The sequence below is a fragment of the Ranitomeya variabilis genome, chromosome 6, assembly GCF_051348905.1.
Source record: "Ranitomeya variabilis isolate aRanVar5 chromosome 6, aRanVar5.hap1, whole genome shotgun sequence".
Classification (NCBI taxonomy): Eukaryota; Metazoa; Chordata; class Amphibia; order Anura; family Dendrobatidae; genus Ranitomeya; species Ranitomeya variabilis.
In genome coordinates, this window is record NC_135237.1 from 330903014 (window position 1) to 330915827 (window position 12814).

At 41.6% G+C, this 12814-nt stretch overlaps 1 protein-coding gene across 1 annotated transcript in view; it reads right to left on the reverse strand.

The window, feature by feature from the left end:
• RPP40 (ribonuclease P/MRP subunit p40) overlaps window positions 1–12814 on the reverse strand; it is a 58765-nt gene that overhangs the window by 15959 nt on the left and 29992 nt on the right. Inside the window, exons 3-5 of the mRNA XM_077269810.1 lie at window positions 6018–6086; window positions 3166–3261; window positions 2954–3079 (exon numbers count right to left, since the gene is read on the reverse strand). Coding sequence (XP_077125925.1) covers window positions 2954–3079; window positions 3166–3261; window positions 6018–6086 — 291 coding nt within the window. The remainder of the gene's footprint in view (window positions 1–2953; window positions 3080–3165; window positions 3262–6017; window positions 6087–12814) is intronic.

A 12814-nucleotide genomic window follows, 5' to 3' on the forward strand; every position in this document is an offset into this window, starting at 1 on the left:
GTTACCAATAAAAACGTCAACTCGTCCTGCAAAAAACAAGACCTCACATGACTCTGTGGACCAAAATATGGAAAAATTATAGGTCTCAAAATGTGGAGACGCAAAAACTTTTTTGCTATAAAAAGCGTCTTTTAGTGTGTGACAGCTGCCAATCATAAAAATCCGCTATAAAAAACGCTATAAAAGTAAATCAAACCCCCCTTCATCACCTCCTTAGTTAGGGAAAAATAATAAAATAAAAAAAATGTATTTATTTCCATTTTCCCATTAGGGTTAGGGTTAGGGCTAAAGTTAGGGTTAGGGTTGGGGCTAAAGTTAGGGTTAGGATTACATTTACGGTTGGGATTAGAGTTGGGATTAGAGATAGGGGTGTGTCAGGGTTACCGTTGGGATTAGGGTTAGGGGGGTGTTTGGATTAGGGTTTCAGGTAGAATTGGGGAGTTTACACTGTTCAGGGGCTCTCCAAACGCGACATGGCGTCCGATCTCAATTCAAGCCAATTCTGCGTTGAAAAAGTAAAACAGTGCTCCTTCCCTTCCGAGCTCTCCCGTGCGCCCAAACAGGGGTTTACCCCAACATATGGGGTATCAGCGTACTCGGGACAAATTGGACAACAACTTTTGGGGTCCAAGATCTCTTGTTATCCTTGGGAAAATAAAAATTTGGGGGGCTAAAAATCATTTTTGTGGGAAAAAAAAGTTTTTTTTATTTTCACAGCTCTGCGTTGTACACTGCAGTGAAACACTTGGGGGTTCAAAGTTCTCACAACACATCTAGATAAGTTCCTTAAGGGGTCTAATTTCCAAAATTGTGTCACTTGTGGGGGGTTTCAATGTTTACGCACATCAGGGGCTCTCCAAACGCAACATGGCATCCCATCTCAATTCCAGTCAATTTTGCATTGAAAAGTCAAATGGCGCTCCTTCCCTTTCGAGCTCTGCCATGCGCCCAAACAGTGCTTTACACCCACATATGGGGTATCAGCGTACTCAGAACAAATTGCACAACAATTTTTGGGGTCCAATTTCTTCTCTTACCCTTGGGAAAATAAAAAATTGGGGGCGAAAAGATAATTTGTGTGAAAAAACATGATTTTTTATTTTTACGGCTCTGCATTATAAACTTCTGTGAAGCACTTGGTGGGTCAAAGTGCTCACCACACATCTAGATAAGTTCCTTAAGGGGTTTACTTTCCAACATGGTGTCACTTGTGGGGGGGTTTCAATGTTTAGGCACATCAGGGGCTCTCCAAACGCAACATGGCGTCCCATCTCAATTCCAGTCAAATTTGCATTGAAAAGTAAAATGGCGCTCCTTCCCTTCCGAGCTCTGCCATGCGCCCAAACAGTATTGGAGCTGAAATAAATTTTGTGTGAAAAAAAGTTAAATGTTCATTTTTATTTAAACATTCTAAAAATTCCTGTGAAACACCTGAAGGGTTAATAAACTTCTTGAATGTGGTTTTGAGCACCTTGAGGAGTGCAGTTTTTAGAATGGTGTCACACTTGGGTATTTTCTATCATATAGACACCTCAAAATTACTTCAAATGAGCTGTGGTCCCTTAAAAAAAATGATGTTTTAAAAATGCGAAATTTCTGGTCAACTTTTAACCCTTATAACTCCCTAACAAAAAAAAAATTTAGGTTCCAAAATTGTGCTGATGTAAAGTAGACATGTGGGAAATGTTACTTATTAAGTATTTTGCGTGACATATCTCTGTGATTTTAAGGGCATAAAAATTCAAAGTTGGAAAATTGCAAAATTTTCAAAATTTTCGCCAAATTTCCATTTTTTTCACAAATAAACGCAGGTAATATCAAAGAAACTTTACCACCATCATGAAGTACAATATGTCACGAGAAAACAATGTCAGAATCACCGGGATCCGTTGAAGCGTTCCAGAGTTATAACCTCATAAAGGGACAGTGGTCAGAATTGTAAAAATTGGCCTGGTCATTAACGTGCAAACCACCCTTGGGGGTAAAGGGGTTAATTGAAATCCCTGGTGTTTGTATGTATAGGAGTCCAGTGGGTGGTCCTACACCGATTCTCAACGACAAGTTATGCAGGAAAGACAGTCAATCACTGAATAGGACGCTCACTGGACTCCTATCCATAGAAACAGAATTCAGTGAATATAATGAAAGGTTACTGTCACGTTTCCCAAAAGAATGTACAATCGACTCAGTTCCTCAGCATAACATCCTGCCTTCAGATCAGATGCCATTTTCAACATACTAAACACACTTAGTCACAGTAACAGATTAGGCATACCCCTTCAAAGCTAAGGTAAAAAAACACTACATGGGATATTTGGTCTCAGGTTTAGAAGGTACAAATGCTATAATTTATATATTATTTTTTATTCTTAAAATATTCATTTTTTTATTATAAATTCATATAAATTTCAGAAAATTAACCTCTCTACCTCAATATGATTTACTGATGAAAACAAACTCTAGCCAGCAGAACTTTCTTGGGTACATAGGCACTTCCACTTTATTTTTTTTACCATATATAGTTCAGCATTAAGTACCTTATTTTCATCATCATTGATAACTGTGCATTGAGAATCACATTTGTGCATACTCCCATTTAAACTTCTACAGGATATCTGTATGCTACAATTGACTAATCCTTGCTTGTTTTTAATTTTTCAAATTTTATATGAATTTATAATAAAGAATGAATATTTTAAGAATATATGTAGCATATGCGCCTTCTTTACCTGAGCTCCAATATCCCAGGTAGTGTTTTTTTACAAGTTTTCAACATGAAATGTTCCTTTTCAACATGTTGCATTGCAAATGAATAAGTGGTGATGTTTTAACTGTCGACCTAGGTTTGGACAAGGAATTCTCCAACATTATTTCGAAAGGGTATGCCAAATAAAAAAGTCAAATGGTGCCACATACAAATACCAGTCGTTATTGTGTTAGAGAGGTGGCCTACCTGAATTATCCCAAGCAACCAAGAAATCAAAACTCAGAGGTTTTTTCTCAGTCAAGGCCCACCTCACACGCTGGAACTTTTTACCATCTGGTGACATGGCACTGTCTGTGAGGTCAATTGTAATAACTGCAAAATGAAGGGAAAGGGTCACTAGTGAAGCAGAATGAATTCCAGGTCCAGTAACAGACAGTAAGCACACGCCCGAAACTTACTATACCGCATGGCATGTTTCCCCGAATATAGAGAGGGCTTGCCCTGCAGACCCAACTCTTCGTAGGTGTCTTTATTTACAGAGATAATCAGCTTTCCTAAAGAAAAAACATATCACTATGATATACAGATCGCGCTCAATGCAGTTTGAGATGTACAAATCTCTATAATTATTATTCAGTAACATGTGCTGTATCATGAATGTGCACAAGAACATTGCAATGTGCAAAATTTAGAAACAGATTACAATGAACAGTATATGCTGATCACTTATCTCTGGATTACATTTTCTTCATGTTCAAATGCTGACGATTTAAGGAAGGTTAAAGTAGTTTTCTGGTTTTAGAAAAGTACTGTCCCCAATGGAGTTTGTAGCAAAAAAAACCAAAAACCTCACTTTACTCACCCTTCCCAAGATTAACATTTTGTCACTGTCGATGCAGACATGGCACTGTACCCGGGGTGGGTGACTAAAGTTTTTTTTTTACTGCACAACTCACTTTGGAACAGAACTTTTTGCATATTGGATAAAACCTCTCTAAAAGGCAGACATTGTGTGCCCATATCTACTGACAATTAAAATCTAATGCAAGAGAACGGGGAATTTCACATTTCATCCACATGCACACATACATAATTTTTGACCTCTTCACCAGATTGATCTGTGCAAGCGCTGCCCACGGCTGGGACGGAGCAGACACGGAATTTTAAACAGAATGTAGATCCTTACACCAGAGGCAGCTGAGACCCTACCCACAGTCCGACCCTACCCATAGGCTCGCCCCGATATCAGCTTGTTGCATGAAAACTTCTATTGGTGAACAATAACCAGGCAGCAGATTTCTACAGTAAAGGTACGTCCTAAATCAGCAGAACAGCGACTTTATGCCCATATTATAATAGATATAATACCAAAAAATGTAAACAGTAAAGATCAGTATGTATAAAAGGAAAATATACAAATATACAGTTACATCTAGAAATATTTGGAGAGTGACACAGGTTTAGGCAATTTAGCCATTGACTAAAACATATTTAAGATACAGTTTTATAATCAATATTGGCTTAAAGTGCAAACTTAATATGAATGTATTCACATCCTAACTGGAATAAGGATTTAGGAATTAGTCCTTTAATATGCAGCTGTCTTTTTAAAGTGATTAAAAGTAATTGGACAAGTATCTCAAAAGTGCTTTAATGGGCTATTCTCTGCCCGTTATCAATGAAACAGGTAAAAGGTCTAGAGCTGATTTCAGGTGTGGCATTTGCATTGGTGAGCATGGGAACTCAAAAGACCTGGACGTCCACAAAAAACAGTGGGGGGATGATGGAAGAATCCTTTCCATGGTGAAGAAAAACTCCTTCACAACACCCACCCAAGTGAAGAAACAAGGAAGCTGAAGTTACAGTTTCTAAGTCTACGATAAAGAAAACACTTAAGGCTTCTTTCACACTTCAGTTGTTTGGCGTCAGTCTGCTCCGACATAGTGACGGATCGACGGATCCGCCACAATTGTTGAGAAAACGGTTCTAACGGATCCGTTTTTTTGACAGATCAGTTACTTGGGGGTTTTCTGGGAAAAGTATCTACTTTTTGGAGCATGCGCAATTGAAAAAGCGGATTGGGGCGATGGATCCGCCGAAATGACGGTTGCGACGGATCCGCCGCGAACCGCCATTTCGGCGCAGACAAAAAACGTTATAATGTCCGTCAATGTCTAGACAACGTCCACCAAATTTCGACGGATCCGTCGCATGGCGGATGGAACGGACGACCATCCACCACAATCGGTCGCTAATGCATGTCTATGGGAAAATAGCGGATCCGCAAAAAAAAAATGGCGGATCCGCTATTTGAGGAAAATGGCGGTTTCAGACTGACGCCAAAAGACTGAAGTGTGAAAGAGGCCTAATGAGAGCAAATGCAGAAGGTTCACCACAATGTGCAAACCACTTATCAGCCTTAAAAATAGAAAGGCCAGATTAGACTGTGTCAAAAAAAACATCTCAAGAAGCCAGGCAGTCATTGTAGAGAATCTTTTGCAGGCAAAGTATTAAAAATGAACATCACGAAAATTCGATTACTGTCCAAATATTTCTAGACCTAACTATGTCTTAGGCATACATATTAACGGACAACAGTGCCAATCAGACAACGCAAAAAATGCACAAAACCTATAAAGAAAAGAAAACTGACCAAATTGTTCATGAATCGCTCCAATTTAAGGAATAAACACTTTATTAGGGATCAAGATGGCATACAGTGGATGTACAAACAGAAAGTGGATGCCTACCCAAATGTAGATACAATTATAAAAACATCATATTTTTTGTAGGAGGGTATGTAGTTGAATGCAGGCATATGATCGCTAGTTGGCATACCACTTACACGCGAAATACTCAAATATGGAGCATGGAAAGCCGTGGGTTATATAATGGACTACGCACATATATAACAATGAGTGTATAGATATAGGCAAAATTAATTATATAGTGTGCATGCTTCTATTGTCCAATTTTGTCCATGCATAAACCATATAATGTAGGCAACGCTGTCAAATACATCAGAAATACATCACTATTACAAAAGACAGTACATACTGTATAGGTAGCAAATTCCTAGTATGATGAACCGGACACACGTTTCGGCAAAAGCCTTCACCTGTGAGGATGTGCGCCCTCTGTTTGTACATCCACTGTAATCTTAATCATTAAAAATATTTATTCCTTAAATTGGAGTGACTCATGGAATATTTGGTCGGTTTTCCTGGTGTACAAAAGGAGAAGACTAGAATCTTCATATTCACTTATATCCACAATTAAGTTCTAAACTTTGTAGGAAACAAATAGATACCTGTTGGCAGAACTGCAGCAACGTTATCCTGATCAATTCTTGTGTTATATGAAAGTGCATAAAACAAGCCTATAAAAAAAAATAAGATATACATGTATAAAAGCAATGAAAAGTTATGAAAAGCTGTTAACACTCATTTACCCTTTCTTGTGACTCCTAACCCAAACTCAAAATCCTCAAGTGCATATACAGTACGATGCTGTGAAGTTTTGGCAACCTGCTGCTAGTCTGTGAATCGTCATCCATACTTTGACACTGATGTGTGAATCCAGTACAACACTGATCAATGTGAATCCCATTCTTATAATCTTATACTACGCACAGTAAAGGGGGGGGGGGGGGGGGGAGTGTGTTCCGCTGCTGACACTCATGGGCGCAATGTCCCCCATCTTGAAATATATATGGCCCCCATCATCACGCCTCACACATAAAAGAAAACAATTCTACTTACCTTCCCTGCACTCACTCGCACATTGCGTTTTCTTCTGCTGCCAGCAACTGACTTCAGCATGAAAGCGGCACAGTGCATAACGTCAATGCCATGAGCCCCCACACACCGACATCAGCTGCCAGAATATTCACTGCTCCCCACACCTAGAACTATGGGCATGGGGAGTGGTAAATATTCCTTTTCCTTAACCCCTTTCTGACATTAGGAGCAATAATCCATCCATGTGACCTGGGTCAATCTGACCAGGAACGGATTATTACGTCGGCGCGATGCAATCGATCGCTGCTGGATGTCAGCTGATTCTGACACCCGGCACTAAGTGCCAGGAGTGGTCATGCACAGCTTCCGCCACTTTTACCCCCGCAATACTGTGATCGAATGAGATTGCAACATTCAGGGAGCCGGCAGAGGGCCGACAGCCCCTCTGCCTCTGGCTTGGAGACCCGCAGTGTGACGTGGGGTCCCGATCTTTGCCATGGAACCTGATGTTGTTGGGTCACCAGAGCTAGGAAACTTGCTGATGCACAATCAGTCATCCCTATGCAGCAGAAGCGATTAGACTGCAAAAACTGTCGGAATCATTTTTTTAAAAATATTTTTATTACTTAAAAACAAAAAAAATTAAAAGATATATCTATAAATATTTGTATGAAAAAAATATAAACAATAAAAGTATACATATTTGGTATCGCCGCGTCTGCAACGACCCGACCTATAACACTGTCCCACTAGTTAACCCTTTAGTGAACACCATAAAAAAATAAAAAAACAAGGCAAAAAACAATGCTTTATCATCATACCGCCAAACAAAAAGTGGAATAAAACCCGATCAAAATGACTGATATAAATAACCATGGTACCGGTGAAAACGTCATCTTGTTCCGCAAAATACAATCCGCCATATAGCTCCATCACCAGAAAAATAAAAAAAGTTATAGCTCTCAGAATAAGTCAATGTATAAATAATTACTTTGTCTATAAAATAGTTTTTATTGTGTAAAAGCGCCAAAATAGGGATTTTTGTGTACTCAACGTGAAATCCCTTTCTCTGAGCCATTCATTGGGGGACACAGACAGTGGGTGTATGCTGCTGCCACTAGGAGGCTGACACTAAGTGATACAAAGAAAGTTAGCTCCTCCTCTGCAGTATACACCTTCCTGCTGGCTCTCAGCTAACCAGCTCGGTGCAAAAGCAGTAGGAGATCAATAACAAAATATGAGCGTATAGCATGTCATAGTATAGCATGTCAGATTATAAAAACTAGCTTAAGCTAATAACAGGGTGGGAGCTGTGTCTCCCAATGAATGGCTCGGAGAAAAGGATTTTACGGTGAGTACACAAAAATCCCTATTTCTCCTTCGCCTCATTGGGGGAAACAGACCGTGGGACGTCCCAAAGAAGTTCCTGGGTGGGGACAACATCAGATCAGGCCCTGTTTAACCGCTACTTACAAGTGCGCCACCGCAGCCTGCAGAGTCCGCCTGCCCAGACTCACATCTGTGGAAGTGCGGGAATTATAGTGCTTCAAGAATGCATGCGGACTGGACGAATGCGCAAGCTTAACACACTTTCCAGGATCATTATTGCGACCACCGTTTGTCGCAAAATACCATTCTTATCTCCCTTAAGCTATATCTTATCAACTAAAGAGGACCAAAGGAAGCTTTGTTTGATTTGTAAAAATAGTAAGATTTATTTATTACAAAAGACACTCTATAAAAACATTAATATAAAAATACAGGCACATGATACATTAGTAACCGTGCAAATAACACAAAAGTGTAAGAAAAGACACCAGGATTAATGAAATGTCCCACATAAGTCATTAATTATATGTATCCATACGAGCAAAATCTATTAGGTACAGGCAAGCTTTTAACCCCATATATTGCTTCCAACAAATTAAAATTATCCTATACGTCAATCGCCCCATAAGGCATGTATCACGGAGAGAAAGCCCTCAGCATTGAGCATAGAGGAGCAATGTAACAGGAGCATGGGGAAAGCCTGTCTCACCTGATGCAGGGACACTCCAACACGCACCCCGACGCGCGTTTCGCTTCTCGTGAGCCTCGCTTTATCAAGGGGAAGTGTGAATCGGATGGTTTGCAGGACCTTAAATCACCCTGACAACAACCCATGTGATCATCACATGGTAGTATCCGCCCCCTGCTGTGTCAAACGGCGCACGCACGTACCGCCGTCCCAGTCTCCCCGCCCCAGCCTGGACCTGCCCCGCACAAGAGCAGGCACCAATTGGTCCTGATCATATGCGCAGGTGAGTGCCGCCGGACGGGAGCGGGTGACCGCGGAAGGAGGAGCCGCGAGCGCGCACCACAGCAGGGGTATATGCGCCACATGTATAAATAACATATTAAACAAAACAAACAAACCAAATGGTACATTGATGTGCAATACAGGTTATCTCCGCTGGCAGGGATCCAAACGTTTGCAGATTTTCCCCAATACTAGTTGGTGAAGTCCGGTCTTTAATCACAATTAACCATTTATTAGCCATTTCTGCTTATCTCTTGAAAAAGGAGGGGGAAGACCTTGGCATTACTGCAATATTCCCTATATACCAGTGGGAGAAGAACCTATATCATATAAAGAAAAAAGAAAGTGAATAAAAACCAAACACAAATCACACTAACAATGATAAAATACAGGATGGTGAAAGGGGAAGTACCTAATGACATACAGTATATAAGGAGATAACTTCACAAATATGAAGCAAAATTAAGGGATTCATTTAAGCCAGCCGGTTTCATAGTTCCTAGCGTCACAATCGATTTCAGTTCCCGTTGCGCTAGTAACTTTTTTACATCTCCCCCTCTGATACCAGTATGTATAACATCTATACCCCTAACTTGAAAATCTCTAGGGTTACAGTTGAGCACCATACGAAAGTGTCTGGGTATTGTTTTGAGGGATGACACATCATCTACTGTTGCGGCAGCACTGATATCACGCACGTGTTCCCTGATACGTATCCTCAATTCCCTAGATGTTAGCCCTATATATATATATATATATATATATATATATATATATATATATATATATATATAAGGGGGCAGCTACAAGTAGCGTAATAGATTACGTTCTTTGTGCTGCAAGAGATAAATTCCCTTATTTGAAATTCTTTATGGTCTACTGAAGAAAAAAATGGACGTTTGATGGGCATTTGTGCATGCCAGACAATGGCCGCATTTAAAAAAATCCCTTTCTGGGTTGAGTTATGCCAAAGTAGTTTTTACTTGGTGCCACATAGTGGCTCCTAATTAGTAAGTCACTTAAATTTTTAGCTCGCCGGGGCGTCATAAGAGGTCTGTCTGACAAGAAGGGTCTCAGGGAGGATTCAGCACTCAGCACCGGCAAATATTTGGTCAATATCCCCCGCATATTCTCCCACTCGTGCCATGGAACCTGATGTCGTTGGGTCACCAGAGCTAGGAAACTTGCTGATGCACAATCAGTCATCCCTATGCAGCAGAAGCGATTAGACTGCAAAAATTGTCGGAATAATTTAAAAAAATATATTTTTATTATTTAAAAACTAAAAAAATTAAAAGATATATCTATAAATATTTGAATGAAAAAAATATAAACAATAAAAGTATACATATTTGGTATCGCCGCGTCTGCAACGACCCGACCTATAACACTGTCCCACTAGTTAACCCTTTAGTGAACACCATAAAAAAATAAAAAAACAAGGCAAATAACAATGCTTTATCATCATACCGCCAAACAAAAAGTGGAATAAAACCCGATCAAAATGACTGATATAAATAAACATGGTACCGGTGAAAACGTCATCTTGTTCCGCAAAATACAATCCGCCATACAGCTCCATCACCAGAAAAATAAAAAAAGTTATAGCTCTCAGAATAAGTCAATGTATAAATAATTATTTTGTCTATAAAATAGTTTTTATTGTGTAAAAGCGCCAAAATAGGGATTTTTGTGTACGCAACGTAAAATCCTTTTCTCTGAGCCATTCATTGGGGGACACAGACCGTGGGTGTATGCTGCTGCCACTAGGAGGCTGACACTAAGTGATACAAAGAAAGTTAGCTCCTCCTCTGCAGTATACACCTTCCTGCTGGCTCTCAGCTAACCAGCTCGGTGCAAAAGCAGTAGGTGATCAATAACAAAATATGAGCGTATAGCATGTCATAGTATAGCATGGAAGATTATAAAAACTAGCTTAAGCTAATAACAGAGTGGGAGCTGTGTCTCCCAATGAATGGCTCGGAGAAAAGGATTTTACGGTGAGTACACAAAAATCCCTATTTCTCCTTCGCCTCATTGGGGGACACAGACCGTGGGACGTCCCAAAGATGTCCCTGGGTGGGGACAACATCAGATCAGGCCCTGTGTAACCGCTACTTACAAGTGCGCCACCGCAGCCTGCAGAGTCCGCCTGCCCAGACTCACATCTGTGGAAGTGCGGGAATTATAGTGCTTCAAGAATGCATGCGGACTGGACGAATGCGCAAGCTTGCAGGCGTGCCTTGCCGACGCCTGGTGCCTAGAACCCTCGATAGACAGGGAGATAGGCTGACATCTAGTACGGAAGGACTCCTGGATGGTGAAACGAATCCACCAAGCTATCATGGCCGATGAAACTGCTAAACCCTTCCTGAAAACGTCAGGAAGCCTTCCTCTTACCGTCAGGAAGCCCAAATAAAGCGTCCAACCTTCGCCAGGACGCCGTCCTCAGGACGTACCTACTCAGAGCACTCACTTCGTCCAGAATATGGGGAACTCATTCCATTTTGTGGACTGGTGCCGAAAGAGGTGAGGGAAGAACTAAGCTCTCATAACAGTGGTAATACAATACCACCTTGGTAACAAGGGATGGGGATGGCCTGAGGACAACCTTGCCTTGAAGGAAATAAGGGAAAAAAGGTCTGAAAGAGCAGAGCAGCTAGCTCCGAAGACTCGTCAGAGTGAGGATATCGCAGAGAAAAAAGGGCGACCTTCCCTGATAGTAAAGTCTGCCCAGATGAAAAGGAGTCTACTGCAAGACTCCTAGGACCATTAAGGTCCCAATGAACTAACGGTATGCGATAGAGAAGGACTACGTGTGAAAACTCCCTGTGAGAAAGTCCCTACTTGCAGTTTTGCTGCAATAAGGAGGGAAGATATTAGCTCCGCAAACAAAAACTGACGTGGTCAGTGCAGATCTCGGAGAATCACTGGGGCCCTTTCTGCTTCTGAAAGGCTTTCGGAAGTAGTGGAAGGGGAGTTATGGAAACTGGTACCACGGCAGAACCTTGCACAGCGATGGCTCTTGGATCCTCGAGGCCGAACCACGAACTCGAGTACATTGGCATTCAGTCTGGACACCATCCGATCTACAACTGGAGAGCTCCAGTGAAGACAGATCTGATGGAAGACTTCGGGGTGAAGTTCCCACTGACTTGAGGCGGAACCCTGACAGCTGAATTTGTTTGCCGTCCAGAGTTCTACTCGTGAGATATATACTGCCAAGATCATCGAATGATAGATCTCGGCCCCTCAGAGAATGTGCTGTACCTCGGTCATGGCGCCTGACCGTGGATACCAGCTAGATTATTGACGTATGGCACCGCCGTTGCATTATCCAATTGAATTCGGATGGGGTGACCCACCAGAAGGCAGTGGACCTGCTGTAGGACTACCGTTCGGATCTCCAGAGCAATGATAGGGAGAAGAAGATGGCATTGGTAGTTACTAATAACCATTGAACCAGGAGAAAGGCCCTGGATGAAGAAGGAGCTCAGAGACTATCGTCTGTTTGACTTGCTGAAAACGAGCGGAGCAAAGGAAACCGCTTCCATTGTCGTCACCATTTTTCCTCAGAACCCTCCTAGCAAATCGAATGAAATGAGGGGATGAGTAATCAAGTGCGTGAGCTCCCTGTTGAAGGGCCATGACCTTGTCTCGAGGGAGAATTACCATCCTTCTGCAAGAGTGCAGAATCATCCTCAAAAGGGATATCTGCTGGGCTGGAAATGAGGAGAACTTGTCTAAGTTTAGCTGCCAGCCCAGGTGAGAGGGTATCGCAAGTGATATAGACAACTCAGCGTAGTCCTGGAAGGGCGGCTAGACAGTCAACCAAACAGGGCAGGACGAGCACGCCTCTAGGGTGCAAGAGAAACATGACATCCGCCATGACCCTTGCGAACACTCTGGGTGCGTTAGCAAGGCCGAAGGACAATGTCGTGACTTGAAAATGCTGTTCACGAATGGAAAAAGCGAAGGAATTTTTGAAAAGGGTAAGATGCCAGAAACTGCACCTTTTTCTTTTGAAGTAATGGCTGAGCGGAGGAACTCCATCAGAAGGAGGACCTT